This window comes from Podarcis cretensis (genome assembly GCF_951804945.1).
Source record: "Podarcis cretensis genome assembly, chromosome: 8".
In the NCBI taxonomy this organism is placed as follows: Eukaryota; Metazoa; Chordata; class Lepidosauria; order Squamata; family Lacertidae; genus Podarcis; species Podarcis cretensis.
The window spans coordinates 93,601,412-93,629,407 of record NC_137177.1 but is presented as its reverse complement, the minus strand read 5'-3'; the positions used below and the strand labels follow the sequence as shown (position 1 = coordinate 93,629,407).

Sequence of the window (27,996 nt, the reverse complement as noted above, 5' to 3'; positions counted from 1 at the left end):
ACAGTCACAACACAGCACTGGCTGTGTCAAAAGGAGCACTCATGCTTCAGGTGCTCTACCTCTGAGCTAGAGAACTCCCCTTGCCACAGAGGGGAGTCAGCCACATTCCTGGTCTAGCTTTCATCCTATGCTGCAGATGGCCCTCTTCGCCTTGGCCTTTGACACCTGTACATTTTAGGACCTACCCTATTCCTTTGTTTGTAAATTGTTTAACTGCTTTTAGTATTTTTTTAAAAAAATATTTTTGCAACCTGCCCTAGGCTCTTATAGTGAAGGAGTGAAGGGCAGGTAAGAATCTAATAAAGACTGCTAGTCTTACTGCTAACAACAGCTGCTCCATTAAAAAAAACCCAGCTCACAAGCATGCAAAATCACATCAGCTCCACAGTTTATGCACGTGGTAGAACCACGTGAGCACTGATGGCAAGGTAGCCAAGGCCACCAGCCCCAGCCAGGATGGCCAGTGGGCAGGAATGATGGGAGTGATAGTGCAACAACATTTGAAAGGCATTTGATTGGCTACCCCTGAGCTAGCCATCTTTATGGCTGAAATTCCATCTGGCAAGTGCCTCTGGATGATGGACTCAAGGGCATCCTGATCAAATTAGCAGATGACACCAAACTGGGAGGGGTGGCTAACACCCCAGAGGACAGGATCACACTTCAAAACGACCTTGACAGATTAGAGAACTGGGCCAAAACAAACAAGATGAATTTTAACAGGGAGAAATGTAAAGTATTGCACTTGGGCAAAAAAAATGAGAGGCACAAATACAAGATGGGTGACACCTGGCTTGAGAGAAGTACATGTGAAAAGGATCTAGGAGTCTTGGTTGACCACAAACTTGACATGAGCCAACAGTGTGACGCGGCAGCTAAAAAAGCCAATGCAATTCTGGGCTGCATCAATAGGAGTATAGCATCTAGATCAAGGGAAGTAATAGTGCCACTGTATTCTGCTCTGGTCAGACCTCACCTGGAGTACTGTGTCCAGTTCTGGGCACCACAGTTCAAGAAGGACAGTGACAAACTGGAACGTGTCCAGAGGAGGGCAACCAAAATGGTCAAAGGCCTGGAAACGATGCCTTATGAGGAACGGCTAAGGGAGCTGGGCATGTTTAGCCTGGAGAAGAGGAGGTTAAGGGGTGATATGATAGCCATGTTCAAATATATAAAAGGATGTCACATAGAGGAGGGAGAAAGGTTGTTTTCTGCTGCTCCAGAGAAGCGGACATGGAGCAATGGTTCCAAACTACAAGAAAGAAGATTCCACCTAAACATTAGGAAGAACTTCCTGACAGTAAGAGCTGTTCGACAGTGGAATTTGCTGCCAAGGAGTGTGGTGGAGTCTCCTTCTTTGGAGGTCTTTAAGCAGAGGCTTGACAACCATATGTCAGGAGTGCTCTGATGGTGTTTCCTGCTTGGCAGGGGGTTGGACTCGATGGCCCTTGTGGTCTCTTCCAACTCTATGATTCTATGATTCTATGATTCTTGCTAGTTCTTTATCAGTGTGGCAGTGGCCCATTTCCAGCACCAATTTTACAGGGGAGCAGCTGCACCGGCTTTCCTTAGCAACTTCCACATTTTTTGCTTGCCAGCTGTCACTTTAAAACCATGCAGACTATCACTTCCCTCTCTAGGTTTTTGTTGGACAGTTTTTGCTGCATGGCTGCCGCAGATGCCTAAGAAGCAAGCCATTCCATGTCTCCATGCCTCGTATTTTCATCAAAGCCCTTCCAAGCTCCTCCCTCAGACTCTGCACTAGTGGATGGCCATGAAGAGTCCATGCGTTTCCTTCACCTGGGCTGGATCTAGACACATCAAAGAAGCATTTCAGTTAAACGCGCTGTAAACTTTGTATGAGAAATTGGGTTGGCAAAAACAGAAAACAGCCCCATCTTATGCATATACAGCACATATAAAGCGCTTTTTCTATGCCAATGTAGCTGCATCCCTGTAATAAAAGGAGAGGGAGCAAACCACCAGAACAGAATTGCTGGTATCCTGCTTTGGGAAACATACAGTGGTACCTCAGGTTACAGACGCTTCAGGTTACAGACTCCTCTAACCCAGAAATAGTACCTCAGGTTAAGAACTTTGCTTCAGGATGAGAACAGAAATTGTGCGACTGTGGCACAGTGGCAGCAGGAGGCCCCATTAGCTAAAGTGGTGCTTCAGGTTAAGAACAGTTTCAGGTTAAGAATGGATCTCCAGAATGAATTCAGTTCTTAACCCAAGGTACCACTGTATAGTGAAAGTTGGTTGTATTCAATCAAAAGCCTGCCATGAGTCATAAATCTGTTATGGAAGGAGCATAACAGAGTACTCACAAGCCCATCAACATTCCCTGATGACTGTCTGGCTTTCTCTGCATTAATGGATTTATCTGCTTAATCACGGTCTCTGTTAGATCAAGAACAAGATGAAATAGCTACAGATGTCTCTGGAGTCATTCCGTTCCTGTTAACAGCCTGGAACATGGACGTCGGGGTGGGGGGCAGTTGATCCCTTGGTGTATCTCTTCAATTAGCTTAGAGTAATCTTTTAATACAGATAACTGTTTTCTTCCTCCTGCTCCAGCATAGGGCAAACCCAGTCTTGGTAAGGAAATAAATGAGATTGAGCTCTGCTTCTTTCCCCACTCCAGCACTACCATCATTGAGCAGGGGAGCTCACCATTACCAGCCATGGATGCGATGATGAGGAGGAGGATCAGTGGCGTAGCGTGGGTTGTCAGCACCTGGGGCAAGGCAAGTAATTTGCACCCCCTAACCTGTGGATTTTAGCACTCGAGTCTCTTCCACTAGATTAGTTAGTGCGAGCGCGCGCCCCCCCCCCAGATGTTGCGCCCGGTGTGGCCGGCCCCCCCTGCACCCCCCACGCTATGCCACTGATGAGGATGATGATTTCATTTCCTCCATGTTTCTCAGCAACAGCACAAAAGGCAAAGCTCCTCTAAAGTAGCCTGCCCACCATTTTGCTCACCCCATAATGCCTCAGATGTCGTCTCATACTGTGTAAAAATGGCAGCCCCCCACCTGTCATTTCTCCCTAGAGGGCCCTGGAACAGGTGTAGGGAACCTTTGCCTCTCGAGATGTTGCTGAACTACAACTGTCATAATCCCTGGCCATTGGCTATGCTTGCTTGGGCTGATGGGCGTTGGAGTTCAACAATATCTGGAGGGCCAAAGGTGCCCCACTCCTGCCCTGGAACAACACTGCACCTCTTGAATTGTGAGGAGATGAAGAGAAAGTTTGCCATGAGGGCCTCCGTTGCCTAAGGTGGAGGCAAATAATAATAACTTTTTGTGGGATAACCAGCCTCATATAACCAACATGCTTAAGTTTAATGAATGCATGAAGGTACGCATGATGCATAGAGGATGCTGTTCAGTCAGGCTTAGCTATGTCACTTCCCTTGGAAGGAAAGAGGCCATCAATCCTATTGTCCCTCCCCCAGTCTAGCTGAGAAACTCAGCGGGTGAAGAGGTTTGAGCTGTTGTTCTAGTTGAACCACATGGCTCTTGAGTTCCTATACCAATAATCTAGGAACCTTTACCACTTTGTAACTAAGATGAATTCTACTGCCTGTGCAACTTTTTCTGAATGCTGTATGGAATAGCACATGAACCTGACCTTTTTATTATGCATTCATGATGAATTGTGCTCATGATGGTATTGGTGCAATTATACATGATCCTGTTCTCATGTTTATGCTTCAAAGGCTTTAAGGTGGACCTGTGGCTTCCTTTTCCAATCAGTGCACATCCCATAGTTTCCTGTTGAAATTCTGTAATTTTTTTAATGCCTCCAATATTCTGAGAGGGGTTTCTTGGTGCACAAAACAGTGCTCCCTGAGGTGGCAATAATGTAACATTGAGGAAGAGTTGCAGAACAACTAATGAAACAAAATGATGTGTGGACAGTCCAGTAAAAATACACCACTAACACACTATTTTTGCATCAATTGTATCTTACAAAAAAACCTCCACCAGTCTGGACAGGCACCCTTAGCGCTAGTAACCAAGGATTTCAACATCTCTATCTCACACTGACAAGAGCTACCCTTCAGTTTTGAACATTTCTTCTGCTGTTTCAAAGTTATCCAGCTATAGACTCTTCCTCCGGCATCAATCTTTCAGTTTCAGGAATGTGATTCCTGCTTCTTGATCCTTAACACATTATTGCATCAACAGAAAATGGTACTACTCATTCATTTCGGCAGGAGAGGTTTTGCACGCCATTCTGTCTACAAATGGACAAGCCAAGTGCCAGGAGATTAACTCAAGGCTCATCAAAGCTATTCAGACATTGATCAAGCTGCCAAAACTGATTGCCCAAAGTGTTCATATATGACAAGACGAGGGCTCCCAGAGGCAGCACAAACTCAGGCACCAGCAAGAAAAGGACAGGAGGCCCTGCTTGTGTCTATGCAGGGAAGCAGCGTTCACATTTTAATTGACTTCCCATTCACATTCCCCAGAATTTTGGTCAGCCAACTGACAGCTGGATAGCATGAGCCAGGCGATCCCAAAATAACATACCTTTCAAAGTACACCTTCTCTCTCTCTCTCTCTCTCTCTCTCTCTCTCTGTGTGTGTGTGTGTATGTGTGTTTAAACCATAGCAAAATAAAATAGTAGCAATTTTTAGACATGGTGTTGTTGTTTTAAATGGCATGAGAGGAAAATGTTAGAAGAGCAGTTTAAAGAACACATGTGTGCTTGAATAATTTGGCTCAGGGCTGAATCTGAATTTGCCTGAGTAATTTGCCTGTAGTATTTTTGCAAGGAGAGACTCAAGGCAGGCAGGAAGCTGCCTTCTGTTGAATCAGACCATTGGTTCATCTAGCTCAGAAGTGTTCTCAGAGCCAAGAGGTAAACTGCTCCCTGGACCCTGTCACAAGCAGAATAAATGCCATGTGAGTGCTGTGGACTTAGGGTTCCTGAGTCATGGAAGCTGTTCCGGATGGTTTTCCACTTCCCTCCAAGAAGGAGGTGTGCAGCTTCAGAGCATCCCATGGAGCCCATTTGGCCTCAGGGGCCCACAGCACCTTTGCTTTATTCTTTTCCATTTTGTTGTATTTTGTTTAATTCTCTATGTTTGTTAATATTGTATGGCAGGTTTTCAAGTTTTATGTACACCATCCTAAAACGCACCATCCTGAAATTCTCCTCCCACTCTGGAGTAACCCCCTGGGGGCCGGACTGGAGGCAAGTGGAGCCAAGGTCAAAAGTAGTCGGGATGCTCCCATTTCTACCCGCCTCTCCCCCCCCCCTCGGGAACATTTTCTTCCTCACGCTTTCTGGCCCTCCTCTGCTATCTGCTTCTTTCTCTCTGCCAGACGCTCTCTCACTTTCTTCCACCCCCTTTTCCTCTTTCTGCCACGTCCTCCCCCATACCAGGCCACCCATATGACTTTGAGACTATCTTGGCTGCCTCTTATTGCAGACCCAGGTCATGGAACCTGAGGGCTTATCTGCACTTACCTTTGCTCTGCTCTTTCCAGGCACAGCCTGCAATTTCCCCATAAAAATATGCTCTTTAAAGCTCAATTGGAGTAAATGTAAATCCATGGAAACCTGAATTGATGTTCGCTCCGATTCAGCTTTAAAGAGTGGTTTCTTGCAGAGAAAGTTTGGGGCAAAACAAATAAATAACTAAATGCTCAGACATGGTGCATTCAAGGGCAGACCTCTGCCTGGAAAAAGGAGGGCAAAAGCTAAGTGTGGAGCAACCCTCAGCTTCCACCCACCACCATGAACTACCCTGGTCAGGACTGGCAGCAGCAGCGGCAGAGACGTTCTCTTCTTATGATAATATTTTATGCTCATGTTAATTATGTTGTGTATTGAGTCAAAGGATTTTATATCTGTATTATTATTGTCTGTATTTGCATTAGGGTAAAGTAACTGCCTTTTGGTTCCAGAGGGTACAGCTACTATTGGTAGCTGCTGTATTTGGATCCTCTGTCTTATTGGTTTCCTCCAAAAGCAGTGGCGTAGCGTGGGTTGTCAGCACCCGGGGCAAGGCAAGTAATTTGCACCCCCTAACCCGTGGATTTGCGCCCCCTAACCCTAACCCCCAGATGTTGCGCCCGGTGCGGCCGCCCCCCCTGCACCCCCCACGCTACGCCACTGTCCAAAAGGCAGGACTGTGATTGCCTGATATTGTTCCCTCCAAAATGTATCCTTTCTAGCTAGTTCCCTGTCCCTATAAATGTAGCTCTCCCCTCCTCAGGTCTCAGTCTTGTTGCTTTAATAAAGAAGTGTTACTAGAGAACTGTCTCCAGCATATTATGTCAAGAGAGCTGAAATCACAAACCCCACATCACAACAACTGGCGACGAAGGTGGGATCCGAAATGCTGAGGAGCGGTTAAACGCAGCCCTGCTTCAGAGTCCGGATTGTAGCCAAGAACAAGACTCACTGGCCAGCTGAGAAGACGACCCTGCCCACAGGACAATGGAGAGTCCAAGGATATTGGAGCCCTTCCAGCCATCAGAGCCCCACACGTGGGAAGACTACGTCAAACGCTTCGAGTTCTTCGCAGTGGCTCAAGGGATCGCCGATGCCAGCAAAAGAAGGGCCACATTCCTGAGCTACTGTGGGCCTGAGATCTTCAAGCTGGCCAAGGCATTGCTTGCCCCAGCGAAGCTAAGTGAGACATCTCTCAAAGATATTCTTGCCTGCCTAACAAGCCATTTAGCGCCTACTGAGACCAAGGTGGCCCGGCGGATGGAGTTTCATAAGAGGCAGCAGCGTGCTGGGGAGTCTGTATCTGCATTTCTAGCTGAACTGTGGAAGCTCGCTCAGCACTGCGACTTCCAAGATCTGGAAGAGACTCTCCTGGATCGGTTTATCGGTGGTCTGAGCAGCAAGAAGGCCAGAAGACGCATCGTGGCCAAAGAAGAGGTTACCCTTGCTTCAGCCTTGAAGGAGGCCACCGCCACGGAGAATTATGAAAGAGAGGAGCTTGATGCCAGTCGCAGGGCCCCTAAGCCACAGATAGAAGCTGCGCATGCCATGGACAAGCTAGAGGCTACTCCGAGCCAGAGCCCAGTCCGTGGGGTCGAGTCAGTGCGTCAGGCCTGCACAGTGCACAAAGATCACCGAGGCAGGTGCCCTGGTTGTGGCGGAAACCATGAGTGGAAGAGTTGTCGTTTCCGGGATGCTATGTGCCGGACGTGCGGAAAGGCAGGTCACATCGCCAGGGTCTGTAGATCGGCGGCGTTGGGAGCGAGAGGAGCACCTAGACTGGAACATCGCAGATTGCCCACAGCAAACCATGTTCTAAAGGACTGCCACTACGTAACGGAGATCAACGGGAGGGTCGTGCAGTTTCCAGCGCAAGGCAAGACACACGTCAAGGTGAAGATTGAGAGTCAGCTGTGCGACATGGAGGTGGACTCCGGATCTGGATTCACTATCGTGTCGGACCAGACCGCGAGGACATTCTTTCCCAGGGGTAAGTTGCCCCCTCTGGAGCCCTTCCCAGCAACTTTGCAGTCATACTCAGCGGGCCGCATCCATGTCATGGGAAAGTGTGCCGTGAGAGTACAGTTCCGGGACAAACAGGCGGTACTCAAACTGGTGATTGTGAAGGGCAGTCGCCCCAGTCTCCTGGGCACTGACTGGTTCCCCGCCCTGGGACTGAGTATATCAGGGCTTAATTCAATCCAAACCTGCCCTGAGATGAGCGAGGCATTATGCAAAGAATTTGCTGGTCTCTTTAATGGAAAACTGGGTTGTTATAAAGGGCCCCCAGTTGACTTCGAATTGGACCCTGGGGTGGCCCCAATCCGACTCAAACCAAGGCGAGTGCCATTTGCACTGCAACCCAAGATCGAAGCAGAGCTGGATAAATTGGTCAAGCAGGGAGTTCTCTCACCCGTGGACTCCGCTAAGTGGGAGACTCCAATCGTCACGCCCCTTAAAGCAAATGGGGAAGTCAGGATCTGTGTTGATTACAAATGTACTATCAATAAGGCACTTAGGGGAAACTCATACCCCATTCCAGTCGTATCACATCTGTTGGCTAAACTGGCTGGGGGCAAGGTGTTCGCCAAAATTGACCTGGCGCAAGCTTACCAACAGCTGCCAGTAACCCCACAATCAGCGGAAGCACAGACCATTGTCACACATAAAGGGGCGTCCAGAGTTAACAGATTACAATTTGGAGTTTGTGTGGCCCCAGGGATTTTTCAAGGGCTCATGGAACGCCTGTTAAGAGGTCTGCCGGAGGTCTTGCCATTTTTTGATCACGTTTTGATTGCTGGAAAAGACCCACAGGAACTGGTTGCGCGTGTCCGTGCCGTGTTGCTCAAGTTCAAGGAGGTGGGGTTGCAACTAAAAAAGGAAAAATGCAGTTTTGGGGTGCCAACTGTGGAATTCTTGGGGTTTAAAATTGAAGCATCAGGCATCCACCCCACAGATGCTAAGGTTAAGGCCATCATTGAGGCACCACGACCACAGAACAAGACAGAGTTGCAGTCATTCCTGGGACTTATTAACTTTTATCATTCGTTCTTACCCCAGAAAGCTTCGGTAGCTGAACCATTACATAGACTGTTGCAGAAAAAGAATGTGTGGCGATGGGGGCAGGGGCAGCAGAAGGCTTTTGACTCCTTGCGAGGAATGCTGAGTAGCAAGAGCGTCCTTGCTCATTATGATGAATCGAAGCCGCTGGTCCTGGCATGTGATGCCTTTCAATACGGCCTGGGGGCGGTGCTGAGTCATAGGGAACCGGATGGGTCGGAAAAGCCCATCTCTTTCTATTCCCGTACGTTGTCGCCCACGGAGCGCAACTATGCTCAAATTGACAAAGAGGCGCTTGCAATTGTGGCAGGAATCAAAAAGTTCCATGATTATGTGTACGGTCGTCATTTCTCCATTGAAACGGACCACAAACCACTGTTGGGGTTGTTCAACCCGAACAAACAAACACCACAAATTCTCTCCCCCAGAATGTTGTGTTGGTCTATATTCCTGAACGGGTTCCAGTACACCTTGACCCATGTGCCGGGGAAACGGTTGTGCCACGCTGATGCGCTGAGTCGATTGCCCCTTCCGGGCGGGAGCAATGAGAATCCTGCTCCAGCGGAGCACGTAATGATGCTGGAAACACTTCCGGGGGCTCCTGTAACGGCTACTGATATTGCTGAGAAAACGAGGAAAGATGCTGTTCTCTCCCGTGTGCTCACTTGGGTGGGGAGGGGGTGGCCAGGTGGTCCGCATGAAGACAAATTCAGGCCTTATGCGACAAGGCAGCATGAGTTATCCATGCAGAAGGGTTGTCTCCTGTGGGGAGATAGGGTGATCATCCCAGCACCACTGAGAAACAGGGTTCTTGAGACGCTTCACATGGGACACCCGGGAATGGTCAGGATGAAGTCGCTAGCCCGATGTTATGTGTGGTGGCCTGGAATGGACCAGAACATAGAACAATGGGTACGAACATGCAAGGCATGCCAAGAGGTGCGGCCAGAAGTGGCCAGAGCACCAGTTCACTGGTGGGAGCAGTCCACAGCTCCCTGGAGCTGGCTGCACTTAGATTTTGCTGGGCCATTCCAGGGGAAGGTCTTTTTGGTTATCGTCGATGCATATTCCAAATGGTTAGAAGTGGCGATGGTCCCTAGCATGGCATCAGCTGCCGTAATCAAGGTGTTGAGGCAGCTGTTTGCGACCCACGGGTTACCTGAGACCATTGTATCAGATAATGGGGCAGCTTTTGTATCCCAAGAATTCAGGGCATTCTTGGCTGATAACTTCATAAGAGGGGTCACATCCGCGCCCTTTCACCCATCCTCCAATGGGCAGGCGGAGCGCATGGTAAGAACAGCCAAAGAATCCATTGCGCGCTTAATGGAGGGTAACTGGTCAGCTCGCATCGTGCGAATGTTATTTTTGCAGCATGCGACACCGTGTACTGCGACGGACAAGTCGCCAGCTGAGCTGCTCTTGGGTAGAAGATTAGTAACGGTGCTGGATTATGTCCACCCAGATAAAATGCCAAACCGTAATTCAAGAGCAAACCCCCAGGCTGAGACTGACACAACAAGGTATTTCGCCCCTGAAGATCTGGTCTGGGTGAGGAACTATTCATGAGGTTCGCGGTGGGTGGCTGGTGTGGTCACCCGGACTAGTGGACCTGTGTCCTATTATGTGACCTTGGAAAATGGGCAAGTTTGGAAGAGACATATAGATCAGCTGAGGCGCCGGGCGCTCAGCAGGGAGGAGTCTGATAATTCATCCCTGGCTAACGACGCAGAGCTGCAAGACCAGAGTGAAAATGGCCCAGAGGTGCAATCACCAGGGGCTTCAGCAAATGAACCAGGGTCTGCTAGTCCTCAGGATGACGAGGTACAGGTAGGGGACCCTGAGATGTCTGGGACTCCATCTGTTCCTGACGAAACCCCTATAGCAGCCCCCCTACCACAGGTGACACCCAATCCAGAACCGGCAACACCTGTTGTCAGGAGATCAAGTAGAAGTTGTAGGACCCCACAGTACCTGAGAGATTACGTCTGCTGTGCTCACTAGGGGGGGGGGAGGGGTGTTGTGTATTGAGTCAAAGGATTTTATATCTGTATTATTATTGTCTGTATTTGCATTAGGGTAAAGTAACTGCCTTTTGGTTCCAGAGGGTACAGCTACTATTGGTTCATTTAAGCTGCTGTATTTGGATCCTCTGTCTTATTGGTTTCCTCCAAAAGGCAGGACTGTGATTGCCTGATATTGTTCCCTCCAAAATGTATCCTTTCTAGCTAGTTCCCTGTCCCTATAAATGTAGCTCTCCCCTCCTCAGGTCTCAGTCTTGTTGCTTTAATAAAGAAGTGTTACTAGAGAACTGTCTCCAGCATATTATGTCAAGAGAGCTGAAATCACAAACCCCACGTCACAACAAATTATGCTGTTTTAAATGTGCATTTTATATCTGACTTCATTTAGTAATGTTGTCTTTTGAAACATTCAGGAGATTTATTTGGTTAAATTCACTATGCTAAATGTGCATTCTGTAGCTGATCTCCTTCGTAATACTGTATCTTGAAATCTTTAAGATAATGTTTTAGTTTGTTAGCCAATGTATACTTTATAGTTGACATTCTTCAACAATCTTCTACTGTTTTATTCAATGTTTTAGTGTGCTGTTAAACCACTTTTTATTTTTTCTTACAAATATAAAACAGTATGGAAATGAAACAAAATAATAATAATAATAATAATAATAGTAATAATAATAATAGACAAAGGGCCACATGGAGCTTGATGTCCACAGCTTACCTACCAGTTATTCAATGCTTCTGCTCCCAGGCATTTTTCTACATAATGGCAGTGAATTTCAAATTCTCTTAGGCCCTGTCCTTGTTTGGAAGATAATGCTTTTGCCTGTCTTCCTCCCTCCTGAAATCTTCTTTATTTTTGGTTCTTCGGTTACAACAGTAGCCTTCAGACATACTTGCAGAGAGACCACATCCCAAATAAAGGAGAGAATGGTTGATATGAGATACTAGTGGGCTTGAGGTGGCACAAAGTTCTCAGCCCATGGTGTCTTCAGTTTTTTTAAAAAAAATGGGTACTTGGGGGTGCTCAAGAGATGTCCCTGATGTGCCAAAGTTCCCAGATAAAGGACATTTGCACCCTAGCCCCAAATCCTCCTGGTGGAAGTGCCACATCAAACCCTCGAAGTGTCCCTATTTTCCAGGGATGTCCCTAATTGAGAGAAGCTTCTCCTGGTTTCTGATTTGATCTTGGAATGTCCCAGTTTTCCTTAGGATGTCCCTATTTTCATAGAATAGAATCATAGAATCATAGAGTTGGAAGAGACCACAAGGGCCATCGAGTCCAACCCCCTGCCAAGCAGGAAACAGCATCAGAGCACTTCTGACATATGGTTGTCAAGCCTCTGCTTAAAGACCTCCAAAGAAGGAGATTCCACCACACTCCTTGGCAGCAAATTCCACTGTCGAACAGCTCTTACTGTCAGGAAGTTCTTCCTAATGTTTAGGTGGAATCTTCTTTCTTGTAGTTTGGATCCATTGCTCCATGTCCACTTCTCTGGAGCAGCAGAAAACAACCTTTCTCCCTCCTCTATGTGACATCCTTTTATATATTTGAACATGGCTATCATATCACCCCTTAACCTCCTCTTCTCCAGGCTAAACATGCCCAGCTCCCTTAGCCGTTCCTCATAAGGCATCGTTTCCAGGCCTTTGACCATTTTGGTTGCCCTCCTCTGGACACGTTCCAGTTTGTCACTGTCCTTCTTGAACTGTGGTGCCCAGAACTGGACACAGTACTCCAGGTGAGGTCTGACCAGAGCAGAATACAGTGGCACTATTACTTCCCTTGATCTAGATGCTGTACTCCTATTGATGCAGCCCAGAATTGCATTGGCTTTTTTAGCTGCCGCGTCACACTGTTGGCTCATGTCAAGTTTGTGGTCAACCAAGACTCCTAGATCCTTTTCACATGTACTTCTCTCAAGCCAGGTGTCACCCATCTTGTATTTGTGCCTCTCATTTTTTTTGCCCAAGTGCAATACTTTACATTTCTCCCTGTTAAAATTCATCTTGTTTGTTTTGGCCCAGTTCTCTAATCTGTCAAGGTCATTTTGAAGTGTGATCCTGTCCTCTGGGGTGTTAGCCACCCCTCCCAGTTTGGTGTCATCTGCAAATTTGATCAGGATGCCCTTGAGTCCATCATCCAAGTCGTTGATAAAGATGTTGAATAAGACCGGGCCCAAGACAGAACCCTGTGGCACCCCACTAGTCACTCTTTCATTGGAGAAATGTTGGAGGGAATGTCACATGATCCCCAAGAGCCAATCCAGGCAAAGATATGGCAGCTGCCATTAGTACTGGCACCAGGATTTTCTCAGTGTAGCCAATACTGAGCAATAGACCACTGGTCTGACTCAGCATAAGCTTCCTATGTTGAGCCAGTGTGAAACAGTGTTTGGAGTGCAGGATGGGGGCCTGGGTGATCTGATTCAAATCTCCATCCAGCCCTAGGGAGATTTGGGGCCAGTCACTGCCTCTCAGGCTAACTTCCCTCACAGTGTTGTTGTGGATAAAATGGAGAAGGGAATAATTGTGCACCCTCCTTGGAGGGAAAGTGGAATATAAATGCTTAAATAAATAAAGGTTCCTGCCTGCGTACCAAGCACATGCCATTCCAAATCCCCAAGCAACCTCGTCCTTTCTTTAAAGCCTTCTAGGTTAGAGATATTTCCTACAGCTTTTCATGTGGATGAGAGATGAAATCCAATTGTCATTATTCCCAGAGACAAGCAGCAGGAGGAGGAGGAGGACGGCTGTCACAAAGAGATGTCCCACAAGGGCAGCGTGTTGTTGCATGTCAGGTCAGAAGCAAAGATTTGCAGGAAACATTCTGATTCTTTTGTCAGCTCCTCATTGCATTTGCCTTTGGAAAATAAATATGACTATAATATCTGCAGGATTGTTGACAAATTATGACCAGAATCCATTCTGGCCCTACTAAAAGGCAATGTAGGCAGTTGCCCTAGATGGCAGTCTCTAGGCACCAATTAGACCGTCAGAGAGGGAGACAGATAGATCTGACCCATGGGGCACAATCCACCAAGCAGTCTCCTGGTGCAAGCCCCCTAGAAATGGCTGGCAGCATTGTTTCAATGAAGTCTACATGGGAGAAATTCCTGGCCCACTGCTCATCTGAAGCAGGTTTGTCAGTGTATTTGGCTAGACACTCTTACAAGCCTTCTCATGACTCTGTGCGTTATTGTGAAGAGGTTTGTAAGCACGTTCAGCCACACATGAGTACAGACTTTCCTGCAGGGATGAAGTCCTCATGCCCGGTGAGCATTGGGAACATAAGGAAGAGCCTACTGGATCTGGCCAATGGCCCAGCTAGTCCAGCATCCTGCTCTCACAGTGGTCAACCGGATGCCTGTAGGATTGCCGCAAGCAGGATTCAAGCACAAGAGCCCTCTCCCCTCTTGCGGTTTCCAGCAACTTGGATTCAGAGGCATTGCTGCCACTGACCAAGCCATCTGACCAAGCCCTCTCCTCCTCCAAGAATTTGTCCAATCCTCTTTTAAAGTCATTCAAGGTGGTGGCCATCCCTGCCTCCTGTGGGAGCAACTGCCATGCTTTATGACATGTGTGGTGGTGGTGGTGGTGGGGAATTATGCTGCCTCTTCCAAATTTAAGCCCTGGTATATATTTTTAAATGCATGAAAAGGACTCTCATCAGTTCGTACATTTGTTCTGACAGAAGGCCAAGCAAGACATATGGGGGTAGAAAAGAGCTTGCGACAAATAGATTTGTGTGACAAATGCAAGGTGGAGCAGAAAATACCTTCCTATGTTTCCCTTCTGGCAAATAATGCCCCACAAATGCACACTAAGATGGACAGGTCTATCCCAAAAGCTCACAACCATGGTTTCTAACTTGCCTATATTGCTAGGCATGTCATTGTTCAAGACACTGTGGGATATGAAACACATAACAGTCAAGTACAACATTCCTAGAATGGACATGCTAGGGGATGCTTTGTACGAGCCAGGAGAAAACTTCCTGTTTACTCCTGAGCTGGGACCGAACTCTCTCTGCACGTGACTAGATGTGGGTGTGGCCTAATCTGGGCAAGAAGGAGCACACGTTCTTCTTTTGCTCTCTTCTTCTCCATTTTGCTTTTCCATGTGTTAGCAGAGGTGACTGCTGACTTGGAACTAACTCCCTTATGGGATAGTTCTACATGTGTATATAGTTTTGTAACCTAAGTCTGCCTTCAGGGATCTAACTGTGAACTGAATGATTGTCAGTAAACTACTTTTATATTTGTTATGTATTGAAGTTCTCACCCTGGCCACCAGGAGTATCGTGTAGATAGTTTTCACTCAGGTACACGTCAGTTACTTTAGGCGGGAAACCCTGGGTTGTTGTTGCTACAATGTTGACAGCCGGCTGCCTATAAAAGCAGGCTGGTTGAGCTGTTGGCTGTTCAGTTCTGTTCCAGCTTACAAATAAAGAGCTGCTTTGGAGAAATCACTGTGTTGTCTGCTATGTCTACCCACTATTTAACACTGGCGATGAGGATGGGATCGATGGACATCAGAGCACAGCCAGATTTGGACATTCACTGAGCAGAATAACTGAGCGGAATAACTGAACAGAACCAATTCAGAGCTGACCGTTCTGGCTAGAGCACTGTGTTCCATCCATCGCCCTCCAGGTCGGCATTGGAATCATGGCTTCACTCGTGCCTCTACCACCTTTTGCCCCAGACTCTGAATCATGGGACTCTTACCTCGCTCGGTTCGACTGCTACCTCCAAGCAAATGTGCTGACAGCAGTGTCAGAATCGCGTAAGCGAGGCCTCTTCCTCAGCCTTTGTGGCCCCGAATTGTTCGAGACGGCCCGAGCACTGGTTGCACCTTTAGCAGTCCAGGAAGCGCCTTGGGACACGATTCATTAGAAGCTCAGCAACCACTACGTGCCAAAGCCGTCCAAGATTGCTGCCCGCCATGCGTTCTACCACCGGAACCAGGCAGAGGGGGAGTCAATTAACAACTACACCACCGCTCTCTGGAAGGCCGTGCTGCATTGCAAGTTCCGAGACTTAGACGATGCCCTGATGCATCAAATTATCTGGGACATCAGTCTGCAACGGCGTCTCCTCGCCAAGCCAGACCTAACGTTGCAGAAGACCATTGAGGAGGGTGTGGCCTCAGAAGCTGCTGAACTCTCCGCCCAGGAAATCCGCAAGGCCAGTAGCCCGCGTCTTGCTAGGAAGCCTGTCCCAGTGCATCACGAAAAGGCCAGCAGTGACAAGGCATCCTCCAGTGAAGATGATGATGTGCACCAGACAAAGCGGGAGCACGGGAAGTTCAAACAGAAGTCCACGGGCCAATCAGAATGTGCCGGCTGTGGAGGCAATCATTCCCGTGCCAAGTGTCGGTTCAGAGACGCCATCTGTCGGTGATGTTCCAGGAGGGGTCACATCGCTAAGGTCTGTTGATCAGCTCTGTCCAACACCTCCCCCTCGCCATCTCACAAGTCCAAGTCTTCCCCCCAGTCAGCCAAGGGAAGCTGCTTCGCCCTCACCTTGCCACTGCCCGTCCGGAACCATGATTGGCCAAACCGACTCGCCTACGCATCGCAAGCTACACGTCACCGTGCTCATCGAAGGAGCTCCGTGTGACATGGAGATTGACAACGGGTCTGCCTTGTCCGTCGTATCCTGGAGCACCATCAAAAGACTCATGCCCAAGCTGTCCAAGAGGCAACTCGGCCCACACCGCATACATTTGAGAGACTATCAGGGAAATGGCATCCCCATGGTAGGCGTTGGCTGGTTCCGGCTCACTTTCAAGAATTTTTCAGGCCTGCTCCGACTGGTGGTGGCCGAAGGCCTGTGGCCTAGCCTCCTAGGGCAAGACTGGTTTGAGGCCCTCAGCCTGGAAGTCACCGGCATCAACTGCATCTCTGACACAGAGGTTGATGGCCTAATCAAAGGCAGGAAACCCTGGGTTGTTGTTGCTACAATGTTGACAGCCGGCTGCCTTTTAAAAGCAGGCTGGCTGAGCTATTTGCTGTTCAGTTCTGTTCCAGCTTACAAATAAAGAGCTGCTTTGGAGAAATCACTGCATCGTCTGCTATGTCTACCCACTATTTAACAATATTGACTTTAATAACTTTGTCGTGTATATTCTTTTTAAGAGGGATAAGAAGGGATCTTACCAGGAATCTTATATAGAGAGGCTCAAACGAGCCCGGAACAAACAAACCGCTGTGTGTTTAAAGGGGAATGTTGAAACTGCTAAGATTTAGAACTTGCTAACGCAAGTTAGGAAGAATATCATTAAACAATATATCCTCTCTTGCCTCCCTGAACATTCCCCACAGACACAACATGCTCCTGAGAAATGGCTTGAGGAAGAAGAGAAAAGGAAGTGTTCTCTATTAAGCCTCTGGTTCTCAGAGAGCAATTTCATTGGCAATAATGAAAGCACATTTCAAAGCTTTACCAGTGCAGATAGGGGAGAGATGAACCTCATTGCCAACAGCTCCATTTTTTGAATACTGTAAGTGTGCGGCTCCTTTTTGATACTGTAAGAGTGCCACTTATTCCTCACTTCATATGAGAAATGACTTTATAGGTCATTTTTTAAAAAATCAGTACATTTGAATTTTCGACACTGGGGGACAAAGTCAGAGAGAGAGTAAGGCAGCCCTTGCCAATTGGAGTGGGAAGGGATGAAAGAGGGACCAGGTGGATGGATTTGTTACAGAAGGAGGTGCTGGTAACTGTGGAGAAAGCAGAATGTTCTTTTAACTCTCAAACATGTTCTGCTTGGGCATCCATGCTTCCCTGACATGTGCCAATTATTTCCAACAGCCACCTGTTAAGCAGTCTGTGAGTTTAGCTGCCTATCTTGGGAAGGAGATTAGTAACGCACATGTATTTTGATTTTTTGACAAAGGTTGGCCTGACATTTTTCTACCGTCCTTCTCCCCTACACACCAGAGGCCATGGGAACACCCTTCCATGGAATCAGGTGGAGGAAGGGCTTCAGGGTGCCATTCAGAGTGACAAGGTGCATCTAGGATACCAGGAAGCTCACCCATGCGGAGTTATTGCCGATTTGCAAGATTCAGGGTTTTGAGCGGTGGGGTTGCTTTTGGTATTTTGTCTTTCTGGGGAAAGTGTCATGACATCTCTATGTAATTTGCAGCCCATTTCTTTGCACTGAAATGAAAGGGGTGGGATAACAACAATGTAATTTACATAATTAAGTACGTATATTACATCAGCTATGGAAATTTGACACAGTGGACAGGGAGGCGAGTAAAGTCTTTGGCAGATGGTGAACTGCCGTGGAGCAGAAATGGTGTAGCACATTACCAACAGGCTGGAGCAGAAAACACCTTCCTCTTCTAAAAAAAGTTCTTTGTTCTTTAGAAACAACACATTTTAAAAAACTTGGTTGTTTATGTTTTTTACAAATCTCTTTGCCCCAGGGGTGTGGATTGGATACAACCACTGTCCTCCGTTGCTGAGGAGCTCAGGTGTGCTGTCACTGAGTTTCACTTTATAGGCAACTGCTGAAAGCATGAGAATTTTGCAAGCTGGAGAAAGGGAATGCCTCCATAATAGGCATTACTAACTTTCTACCTGGGGGAAACAAGGGGGGATGTAAATGCCTTTCTCTGGACCTGATTCCCCCCCACCCTACAAACTACCAATAAAAATTCTCCCTCCTGGTAGACTTGGCAACAGATGCTTTCATTTCTTCAGGTGAGGATCCACCACCTCCGTTTTGCACAGAGAACCCTTTTGCACTCACTACTGGTGCTTCAGAAGCAAGCTTCTGTAGCTGTGGGGAAACCACAAAAAAGGCCACCCCCTAAATGCACATAGAGGAGGACATAGATACAGCATGGTATCTATGGGAGAAGGAGAAGGTCTTCCATTAGGCACTGTGGTCCCAAGCTGTGAAGAGATGGGATAACTCAGCTGGCGGTACATGAGACGCTTAATCTCAGAGTTGTGTGCTCTAAAAAGAGCTAGCTTTCTAAAAATTCCTGCACTGCAGGGGGTTGGACTTGATGACCCTCGTGGTCCCTTCCAACTCTATGATTCTATGAAATGGATCTGGAACTGAATCAGAAGCTAGCAGCAGATGGGTGTCCACTTCTTCATCCACAAAATGCCAGTCTGAGATCAGGATGCATCACCCTTACCCCCCAATAAAATATTTGAGAGGGCCGCCCCCCAGGTGGATGGGCATTGCCATTTCAATGGTGTGTGTGTGTGATGTATCATGTGACCTGGGCCCCCCACTATTTTCAAGTTGGCATCCCTGAGATGCAGGATAACTCTTTCTGCTGTTTCTCTAGCATTATCTGCGTAAAGAAAGGGTGGGTGGGTGAAAAACAGAGCCAGCAGGAATAGGGAGTGGATTCCACCACTGAGTGGAGGAAAAACCCACCCCCATTTCCACACACCTCCCCCAAGAAAATCCACATTGCTCAGGCAGAGCAGCAAAAATGGTAGCAGTCATTAGGCTTATTCTTGATAATGAAAACAAATCAGTGCTTTTTACAATGATTTGGCAGCAGAGAGCATTTGAGCAGAAAAACTGGTTGTGAGATTATAGCATTCTTCACTAAACTGTCCCCATGATGCAGGTCTGTTTCAGGTGGGGAGGTGAGGGTATCTTTCTTTCTCTCTCTCTTTAGCTGTCTTCCAAAACAGGAACAGCAGGTGTTGCTCTTAGAATTTGATAATTCCTTTGCAGTCAGAGCAGGGCTGGATGAACCATAAAGCAAAATAAGCAGGTGCTTAGGGCATCAAGGGAAGGGGGCACCACAGAAATTTTCCACTGCTGGATTTTTAACATTAATGGTCACAAATGGCTCAGCTGAGCATTCATTTTCTCAGCTGAAGGATATAAAAAATCCCAGCAGAACAACTGTGCAACAAGGCAGGCTGGATGCCTTACCTCTGCTAAGTATAGAACCAGATGCATTACGTAAGATTAATTTTGAGGAGCAGATCAAACACTTTGAAATTAGAAAAGTACAGAAATTTTTCAGGTATAAATAAAGGGGAAGTATACAGAAATAAACATTTTTTCCACTGTACTGTAGGTTTTGTTTCATTTCGGAAAATAAAATTTTATTTTATGGTTTCTTATTTAAAATTAGATATATATGGGGGCACCAAAATCTTTTAAGTGCTTTAGGGCCTCTAAAGGTCTTATTCCAGCCCTGAGTTAGAGAACAGCATATCCTGCAATAAAATTGTTATAAAATGAAATAGCTCCTTTTTGTCTGTTTGTTGGTGGCATTAATTTACATTAATTAGCATCAGTTATGACAAAGACAAGCTGTTAGGTCAGTTTTACCCATGCATTCCTTTGTTTTACCAGTTTGGGTGATTAGCAGTAAGGAAGGCCAGACACCCCTGTTATTGCCTCTGCTGTGATTACAAAAGTTACCCCCCCCCACACCCATTTGTATTTTACCCTTCCCCTTCCCTTCGTGGGCAATTCAGAGTAGAGAGAACAGGAGGTGCAAGCTGGCTTTGTCACAAGCTGCTGGTGTCCCAACATTAGCGTGAGCAGGCACTGCAGGGAGCAGAAGCCAGCACTCAGGCAGCTGGTGCGAGTTCCACAACCACAGCAATCCTGCTTCTTCCTCCGCTGTCATCCAGCTTGCCTCTCTGCCAACCCAATAAAAAGCTGCTGCTTACCACCATTCCACTTTGCCACAGGTGGATATGATTTGCATTCCAGCTGCCCAGAACCATCAACCAGAGATAGGCAAATCTGTCAATTTTGTTTTCTGTCAGTTTTCAGTTCTCAGCATTTCCACATGAGATTTATTTTTAAAGTCAGTTGAAAATGATCAGCGTTTTGGCGCAAAATTCTCCTAATAGTTAATATTTATTTATATCCCCTCCCCAACCAGGATCCCATTTTATACACCCATTTCTTAATACAATTTTGCATAAAACACACCTTTTCCCATAGTGATTTCCCCCTAATATAATGTATTTTTGGCTGCTATTTGCACCAATATGTAGATGTTTATCCACAGTTTACCCTAGTATATGCATTTTTACACACATTACTTGGTTGGATAATTGCATTGAGAAATTCATAGAAGTGCACATTTCAAAGGATGGTTTTGTTCTGGTTTACACATTATTTCAGAAAGTGTGAATTCGGTTCACCTTTGATTGCAGACTGAATCAAATTAGTCACCCCTACAGTCAAACGCCCTTTTGTTTCCATTAGTGTCACTCATCAATGACCAGTCTCTCCTCTGAGTCACATGACACCATCAATATAGCATTCTAAGGGCTCCTTCCAAACACTTTCTCTTGGTCATATTGTTCTGAAGTTGCCAGGCAGACCAGGACAGGTTTGTGGAAACAGGAGGAGCAAAACATATAGAAACCCACTGCTCACACTTCGCAGGGACCCCTCGCTCAAGCCATGACCTGCTGATCATCAGGACAGGCATGCTCTCAGTTGTATTATTACAATGAAGTCTGAAGTGTGTTGCTACATGTTTTATAGCCAGTTGATAACACCCTTTAACATGTCTTTTAGCAGACAGTCACACAAAAACCCTGAATGTATGTTTAGCCTGTGAATTCTTAACATTTATAATAGAAAGCTGAAAACATCTGACACACCATTGAGGATGAATGAGATATTCAGTTCAGTTGACATCTTAATGCAAAATTACATAATCTTCACTTTCCAAAACAATATGAAATGAAATGTAGCTATTCTTCAAAATTCATACATCTCCAAATTTTGCAATGGAATTTTCCAAACAAATAAACTTTCCAATTGCTTTAAATGCTCACCATCCCTAAACAAACATCCCTGTACAATCCAGCATATACAGGGATGGAGCCAAATTTGCAGCACAATCCCAGGCTACCCAATTTAAGTTCTGTTGAGCTTAATGGGGCTCACTTTCAGATGAATGGGCATTGGCTGCGAGGAGGAAGGCAGTTCAACTATCCACATCCAAATGCCAGCAGGATAGAAATGAGGTTGGAGGAAAAATCAGGAGGAATATCCAACTTTCCCTGCTGCATAAGGATGTGCCAGGAGACTGGGGTGGCTTTGGATCCTTTGGCACCCAGCCATTTCTCACCCCTCCCCTGGCACCCCACGGGCACACACACCCCTTTGGGCTCTCTTGTCACTGCTCAGATGCCAATTGGCCCAGGAGGTGAGAATTCACCATTGCATCTCATTCTCTGATGTTGCAGCCTCACACACAGCAGATATAAAATAATCTCTAATGTCAGAGCAGGATATCTGAGATTTCCCATGTTCCTGGGAGCCTGGGTCATAGAACTGCACCCAAATTTAGGTGACTTTAGTTCCCATTGAAAACAATGGGGCTTAGGTCATGATGAATAATTTGTCCCATTGATTTTGGTGGGACCTAAGACCAATTTACAGAGGCTGCTTACACATCACACATTTAGAGCACAATGCTTCCCACACAAAAAAATCCTGGGAACTATAATTTACCCCTCAAAGAGCTACAATTCCCAGCACCCCTAACAAGCTACAGTTCCCAAGACTCTTTGGTGGAAGTCATGTGCTTTAAATGTATGCTGTGTAAACAGCCTTACTCTGGATCCTACCCATTCTCCTTATTTTCTTTTTGTGGATCCAACAATAAGATTCTCACCCTGCTGCCCATTGAGAATGCCTATTCACAACAGCAATTGTACAAAGTTTGCACTGAGCAGTGGAAAATCAGAGATATTTGAGAGCACCCCTTACAGACCTCTTTGTAGCCCAGAGGTACTGCAGCCCTCCAGATGTTTCTTACCTCGTAATGAGCCACACGCTGCGATTCTGATATTAGCTGAGCGCTGCACACTTTGCAGTAGCTTTCTGTGAATAATTCCTGGTCAATATCTGATGACTTCATCTGCTTATAGGGAAAAAAGAAAGGAAAACAATAAAAAATATGTGAATCGTTGTTGTCGCTGTCTTACTTGCAGCAGTTATAAAATAGCATTTCACAAAGACCCATGAAAAGAGCTGTGCAAATAACTGAGGAAAAGTTGGAGATAAAATCAAAATTGTTGTTACAACTGAATTAGACTATTGGAAGAAAGTCTGTGCAATTATGTAGAATGTAGAATTGTAGCTGGCACTCGAACTCAGGACACAAGGGAGAAGCGTGCTAAGAGGAAGGCACACTTGGCAAACCCTCACTGTGATCAACTCCCACCAGGAAACCAATGTCCCCACTACGGAAGGATGTGTGGGTCCATAATTGGCCTCCACAGTCACCTAAGGACTCATTGTTAAAATCCGTGTTTTTGGAAGACAATCTTACTCGGCTATGAGGGATCGCCAAAGAAGAAGAAGTCAGTCCGATCCATCTGAGAAGAACTTGCTTCTCGTAAGTGAAGTACAGAATAGAGTGAAAATGAGCTTTAAATGTGAAAGTTACATTTTATGCTACTTCTGATTTCAGGATTGAGAATGTCATAGAACATGCTTTAAATCAACAGACTTTAAATCCCTCTTGCAAGTTAATGGATATGGATTTTTTGAATATGAGTGCAAGTCATTATACCAGTGGCTGCAAAAACAGAAGACAGGATCAAGATTGGAATTGCTGTATTTGGATTATAGATAAGACTATGCGCAGGACCTAGGAATAATTATTTCCAGACGATCAGAACACAGGAAGTCACTAAATTTGTTTAATTTGGAATATATAATTGGCTTTATAAATTTTATTATGATTTGGTATGATTTGACATTGTAATGTTGTTGTTTAGTCGTTTAGTCGTGTCCGATTCTTCGTGACCCCATTGTAATAATGTTACATTGTAATAATGTGGCCCATATTCATGACAAATTAATAAAAATTATATATATTTTTAAAAGAGAATGTTATAGAACCATAGCATTGTGGACTTGGAAGGGACCCTGAAGATCATCTAGTCCAACCCCCTGCAATGCAAGAATCTCAACATGTGCCCCCCTCCCATCCAGTTTGAAACCATACTGGCCTCTAGCAGTTTTATTGCTATATGTCAGTGATGGCAAGCCTTTCAGAGACCAAGTGCCCAAACTGCAACCCAAAACCCACTTATTTAACGGAAAGTGTCAACACGGCAATTTAACCTGTATATGTCATTTTTTCTGTGTGTTTCATTAAAAAAATGCTTTATTAATCATTTTTCATGTATATACAAAATGTAGTTATCTTCATTTCAGTCTGTCCAATAAGGATATCTATGCTCACAAAGAAAATTACATATAATTTCAACTATGTGTTTTCTACCCAAACATAAGACCTCCCATTCTCTCCATGTTTCGCTTTGTAATAAACATATTACTTTAATTTGTTATTATTATTTGTAAAAATTCTCTTTTCTATTTTGATGTCATTTTCCTTTATATATATCATTTACAGAAATCATTCAAAAGGGGACTTCCAGTCGGCGCCAGCGTTTAATGGCGGTCCTAGCCTCGAGCTCCGAGGCAGGACTGCTCCGCGAGTTCGGGTCCGACCCGCTACGGCGAGCGGGGGACCCCTAAAATCACAGGCGCGGAGCCTGTGAACAAAGGAGATTCGGTGGGCACCTTTTGCGCCCCCCAGTACTGTGAAGGAGCCTTTTTAAAGGCTTTGCAGCGGCATCGGGGTAAGCGCGGTGCTGAGAGTCGTCACCCAGCCCGCGGAGTGAAGCCGCGTCGCCATGAACGGAGAGCGCCGATTCCTTCCTGAAAATTGAAAATTGACTACAATACCCGTGAGTAAGATTGAGAGATTGACGGGACATTAAATTTGGAAACTTGGAAATTTGGCTGAAAATGGGAAAGGCATAAACTAAGGAAGTCTGCCTCCCCGAAGCAACGAAAAAAGCAAGCTGCACTTGAGGGAAAATAATTTTTTTAAGCTGACATCGGATTTAAGCTTCCCCCCCGACAGGCAGGAGAAGGGGGGAAGAGACTTGGACATTGATAACCTGCGGGAAAATTAACGGGAAAATAAGCTTTCACTGCCAAATCCCCCAGGTCGGGCTGCCCAAACAAGGCACCGGGAAAGTGAACTGATATACTAAATTGTGCAAAGTGGGGATTTGTCTGAAACAAAGTTACTGGACTTTAATTCAGCCTGCTGCATCTTTGGTTATATTGAAAGACTGAGAATTTATAGTGTGGACTTTGGAAACTGCTGGCTACTGTTTTATGCTTCCTTGCTCCTTTGTTTCTTCTTGCCATTTGGATACAATTGAATGCTCCCTCTAGAGGGTTTTAAGTGAAACTGTTGCACTAAAAAAAAGAAACAGTGGGATTTTCCACTTGGAAGCTCTTTCTGTGAGAACGACCTTGAGGATATGAGTGGCCCAACAGAAGAGATAGTAACAAGGCTCAAAGCAAAGCAATCTCAGAAGAAAAGGGGCTCAATATCAGGCACAACACCAGCTGCACAGGAAAAAGCAGCAACAGCCTCTATGGATCCTATGACACAGGCACTTCTTAAAATAAATCAATCCTTGGAAGCATTGACAAAGCTGTCTACAGAAAATTCTAAAAAATTGACAGAGCTGACAGCAAGATTAGATGTAAATACAGCTAGCGTAACATCTAACACAGATTCTATAAATAGATTAATTCAAGAGCTCTGAAACACGAAAGATTGCGGAAAGTGCAAAAAATACTGCAGAGGAGACAAGGGAAAAGTTTGGGCCGATCATAAAAAAAGTGAATGAGCATGATGCAACCCTCTCTCTACTGGAACTCCAGAGGAAAGAGAAAAATTTAAAATTAAGATTGGTTCCTGAGAGGGAAGGGGACAGCCTTGTGGACTTCCTTACAGAGAACTTTATAGCCTTTTGGCAAGAGGAATGGGCGGAAGAAGATGAATTTGAGATAACAACAGCCTTTCGACTGGGCAAGAGGCAGGACAAGAAACCAAGGGATTGTCTTATTACACTGAGATCAAAGGAAGAAAGAGATAAAATATTGAACCTACACTACCAAAAGGCACTGGTGATCCAAAATTGTCAAATACAGATCTTTAAAGACATCCCTAAATATATCTTGGAGGTGAGAACCCTCTATAAAAATTTGGTTGACCTGCTGAAGAAAAATACCATACCCTTCAGATGGGAGTTTCCACAAGGACTGTCCTTTAACTTTAAAGGAAGGAAGATCAAAATAAGAACAATTCAGGATAAAGAACAGTTTCTGGAGAGATACGTGGAAGACCTGCAGAAAGGAATTGTAGAGGAGAAAGAACCACCTGACATTGCAAATCTATCATTTGGACTTTTACCACCACCATCGGAGGAAGAACAGAAGCTTGGAGCAGTCGGAGGAACAGGCACTTAAATACACAATGTCTCTGCAACTTCTTAGTTGGAATTGTAACGGTTTGAACCTTCCCCGGAAAAGACGTCAAGTTTTTCACATCTTGAAAAGAGAACAATTAGACTTAATATGTTTGCAAGAAACCCATATTGCCAGGATACATAGGAAATTGCTGATAAACAAGAGACTTGGACAGGAATTTATCTCATCAGATAAAGTGAAGAAAAGAGGTGTTGTGATTTATGCAAAGGAAAAATTGGCACCAAAATTGATATTCAAAGATGAACAAGGAAGGTACCTGGCAATTGAAATACAAATTCAAGGAGAAAAGATTTTGATAGTTGGAGTATATGCCCCAAATGAAGGGAAGGCTGAATTTTTTAAGAAGCTGCATGAGACATTAATCGACTTTTTAGACTATAAAATCGTAATGATGGGAGATATGAATGGAGTCGTCTCCACAAACATGGATAAAGCACAGAGACAAGTGATTTCAAAGGAAGGGAGACTACCAAAGACTTTTTTTGAAATGACTGAAACTATGGACTTGATTGATATATGGAGAACAAGGAACCCTCTTGAGAGAGAGGGAACTTTCTTCTCTGAAGCAAAAATGACATGGACAAGAATCGACGAAATTTGGATTTCTAGTAGCCTGGCGTCAAGAACAAAAAAAGCAGAAATCTGCCCAAAAACCTGCTCCGACCATAACGCTGTAAAGATGGAGATGAAATTAACAACAACTGGATCCTTTAGATGGAGAATGAATGACACCCTATTCAGAGATGAAGAGTTATATAAGAAGGCCCTCAAAACATTAAAAGATTACTTTGAGATAAACTTGAGAACAGAAGTGGAGAAAAGAATAATTTGGGACGCGAGTAAAGCTGTGATGCGAGGTTTCCTAATTCAACAGAACTCTATAAAGAGGAAGAAACAAAATGAGAGGAAAGAAAAAATATTGGAAAAAATAAAAGAAGGAGAAAAGAAATTGAGGTCCAAACCAAAGTCCCATGAGATCCTGAGAGAAATAAAGTTTTATCAGATGCAATACATGGAGCTCATGAATCAAGAGATAGAATGGAAGATAAAGCAAATGAGACAAAAGACTTTTGAATCAGCTGATAAATGTGGGAAACTTCTGTCATGGCAACTGAAAAAAAGACAGAAATTGAACACTGTGACAAGTCTAGAAATGGATGGGAAAATTATCCACAAACCTAATGAGATAAGTAATTGCTTTCAAAGTTTTTTTAAGAAACTGTATGCATAAGGGCCAGTCAACGAACAAGAAATAGAAGAATTTATTAGAAAACACGGTTTACCAAAAATTTCAGAACAAAGTAAAGGGATCTTAAATGAGAAAATAACAGAACAAGAAATAGAGGGTGCCATTCAGAATATGAAATTGGGAAAATCACCAGGACCAGATGGCTTGATGGCTAAATATTATAAAGCGCTGAAAGAATGGCTAATACAACCACTGAAGGAAGTTTGCAATGAAATTCTGGAGGGGAAAAAGGCACCTGAATCGTGGAAAGAGGCTTTCATCTCACTTATACCGAAAACAGAGACTGAGAAGAACCAGGTTAGAAACTACCGCCCTATATCTTTACTCAATGTGGATTACAAAATTTTTGCAGACATTCTGGCAAAAAGATTGAAAAGAGTGTTGATAGGGGAGATTCATAAGGACCAAACGGGCTTTCTCCCGGGGAGACATATGTCAGACAATGTGAGGAACATTATAGACATTTTGGAGTTGTTAGAAGTTGATATTAACAGGAAGGCTGTTCTGATTTTTGTGGACGCGGAGAAAGCCTTTGACAACATTTGTTGGAGTTTTATGAAAAAGAATCTCCAAGGGATGGGGGTAGGCCAAGGTCTTGAAAACGGTATAGGTGCAATATACTCTAAACAAAAAGCTAAGTTAATTGTAAATAATGTGGTAACGGAAATATTCATAGAAAAAGGTACACGGCAGGGATGCCCAATATCCCCTCTGCTTTTTATATCAGTCCTGGAGGTTTTGTTAAACATGATTAGAAAGGACCAGTTGGTTAAAGGAGTTCAGGTCGGAGTTAGACACTCCAAACTAAGAGCATTTGCAGATGACCTAGTATTGACTCT

At 45.2% G+C, this 27,996-nt stretch overlaps 1 protein-coding gene across 3 annotated transcripts in view; it reads right to left on the bottom strand.

Annotated features, from left to right (window-relative positions):
- The window catches only part of ZMAT4 (zinc finger matrin-type 4), a 284,724-nt gene that overhangs the window by 191,134 nt on the left and 65,594 nt on the right, over positions 1-27,996 (bottom strand). For all 3 annotated transcript variants that reach the window (XM_079989030.1, XM_079989032.1, XM_079989031.1), the window contains exon 2: positions 22,358-22,459. In XM_079989030.1, coding sequence (XP_079845156.1) covers positions 22,358-22,459 — 102 coding nt within the window. The remainder of the gene's footprint in view (positions 1-22,357; positions 22,460-27,996) is intronic.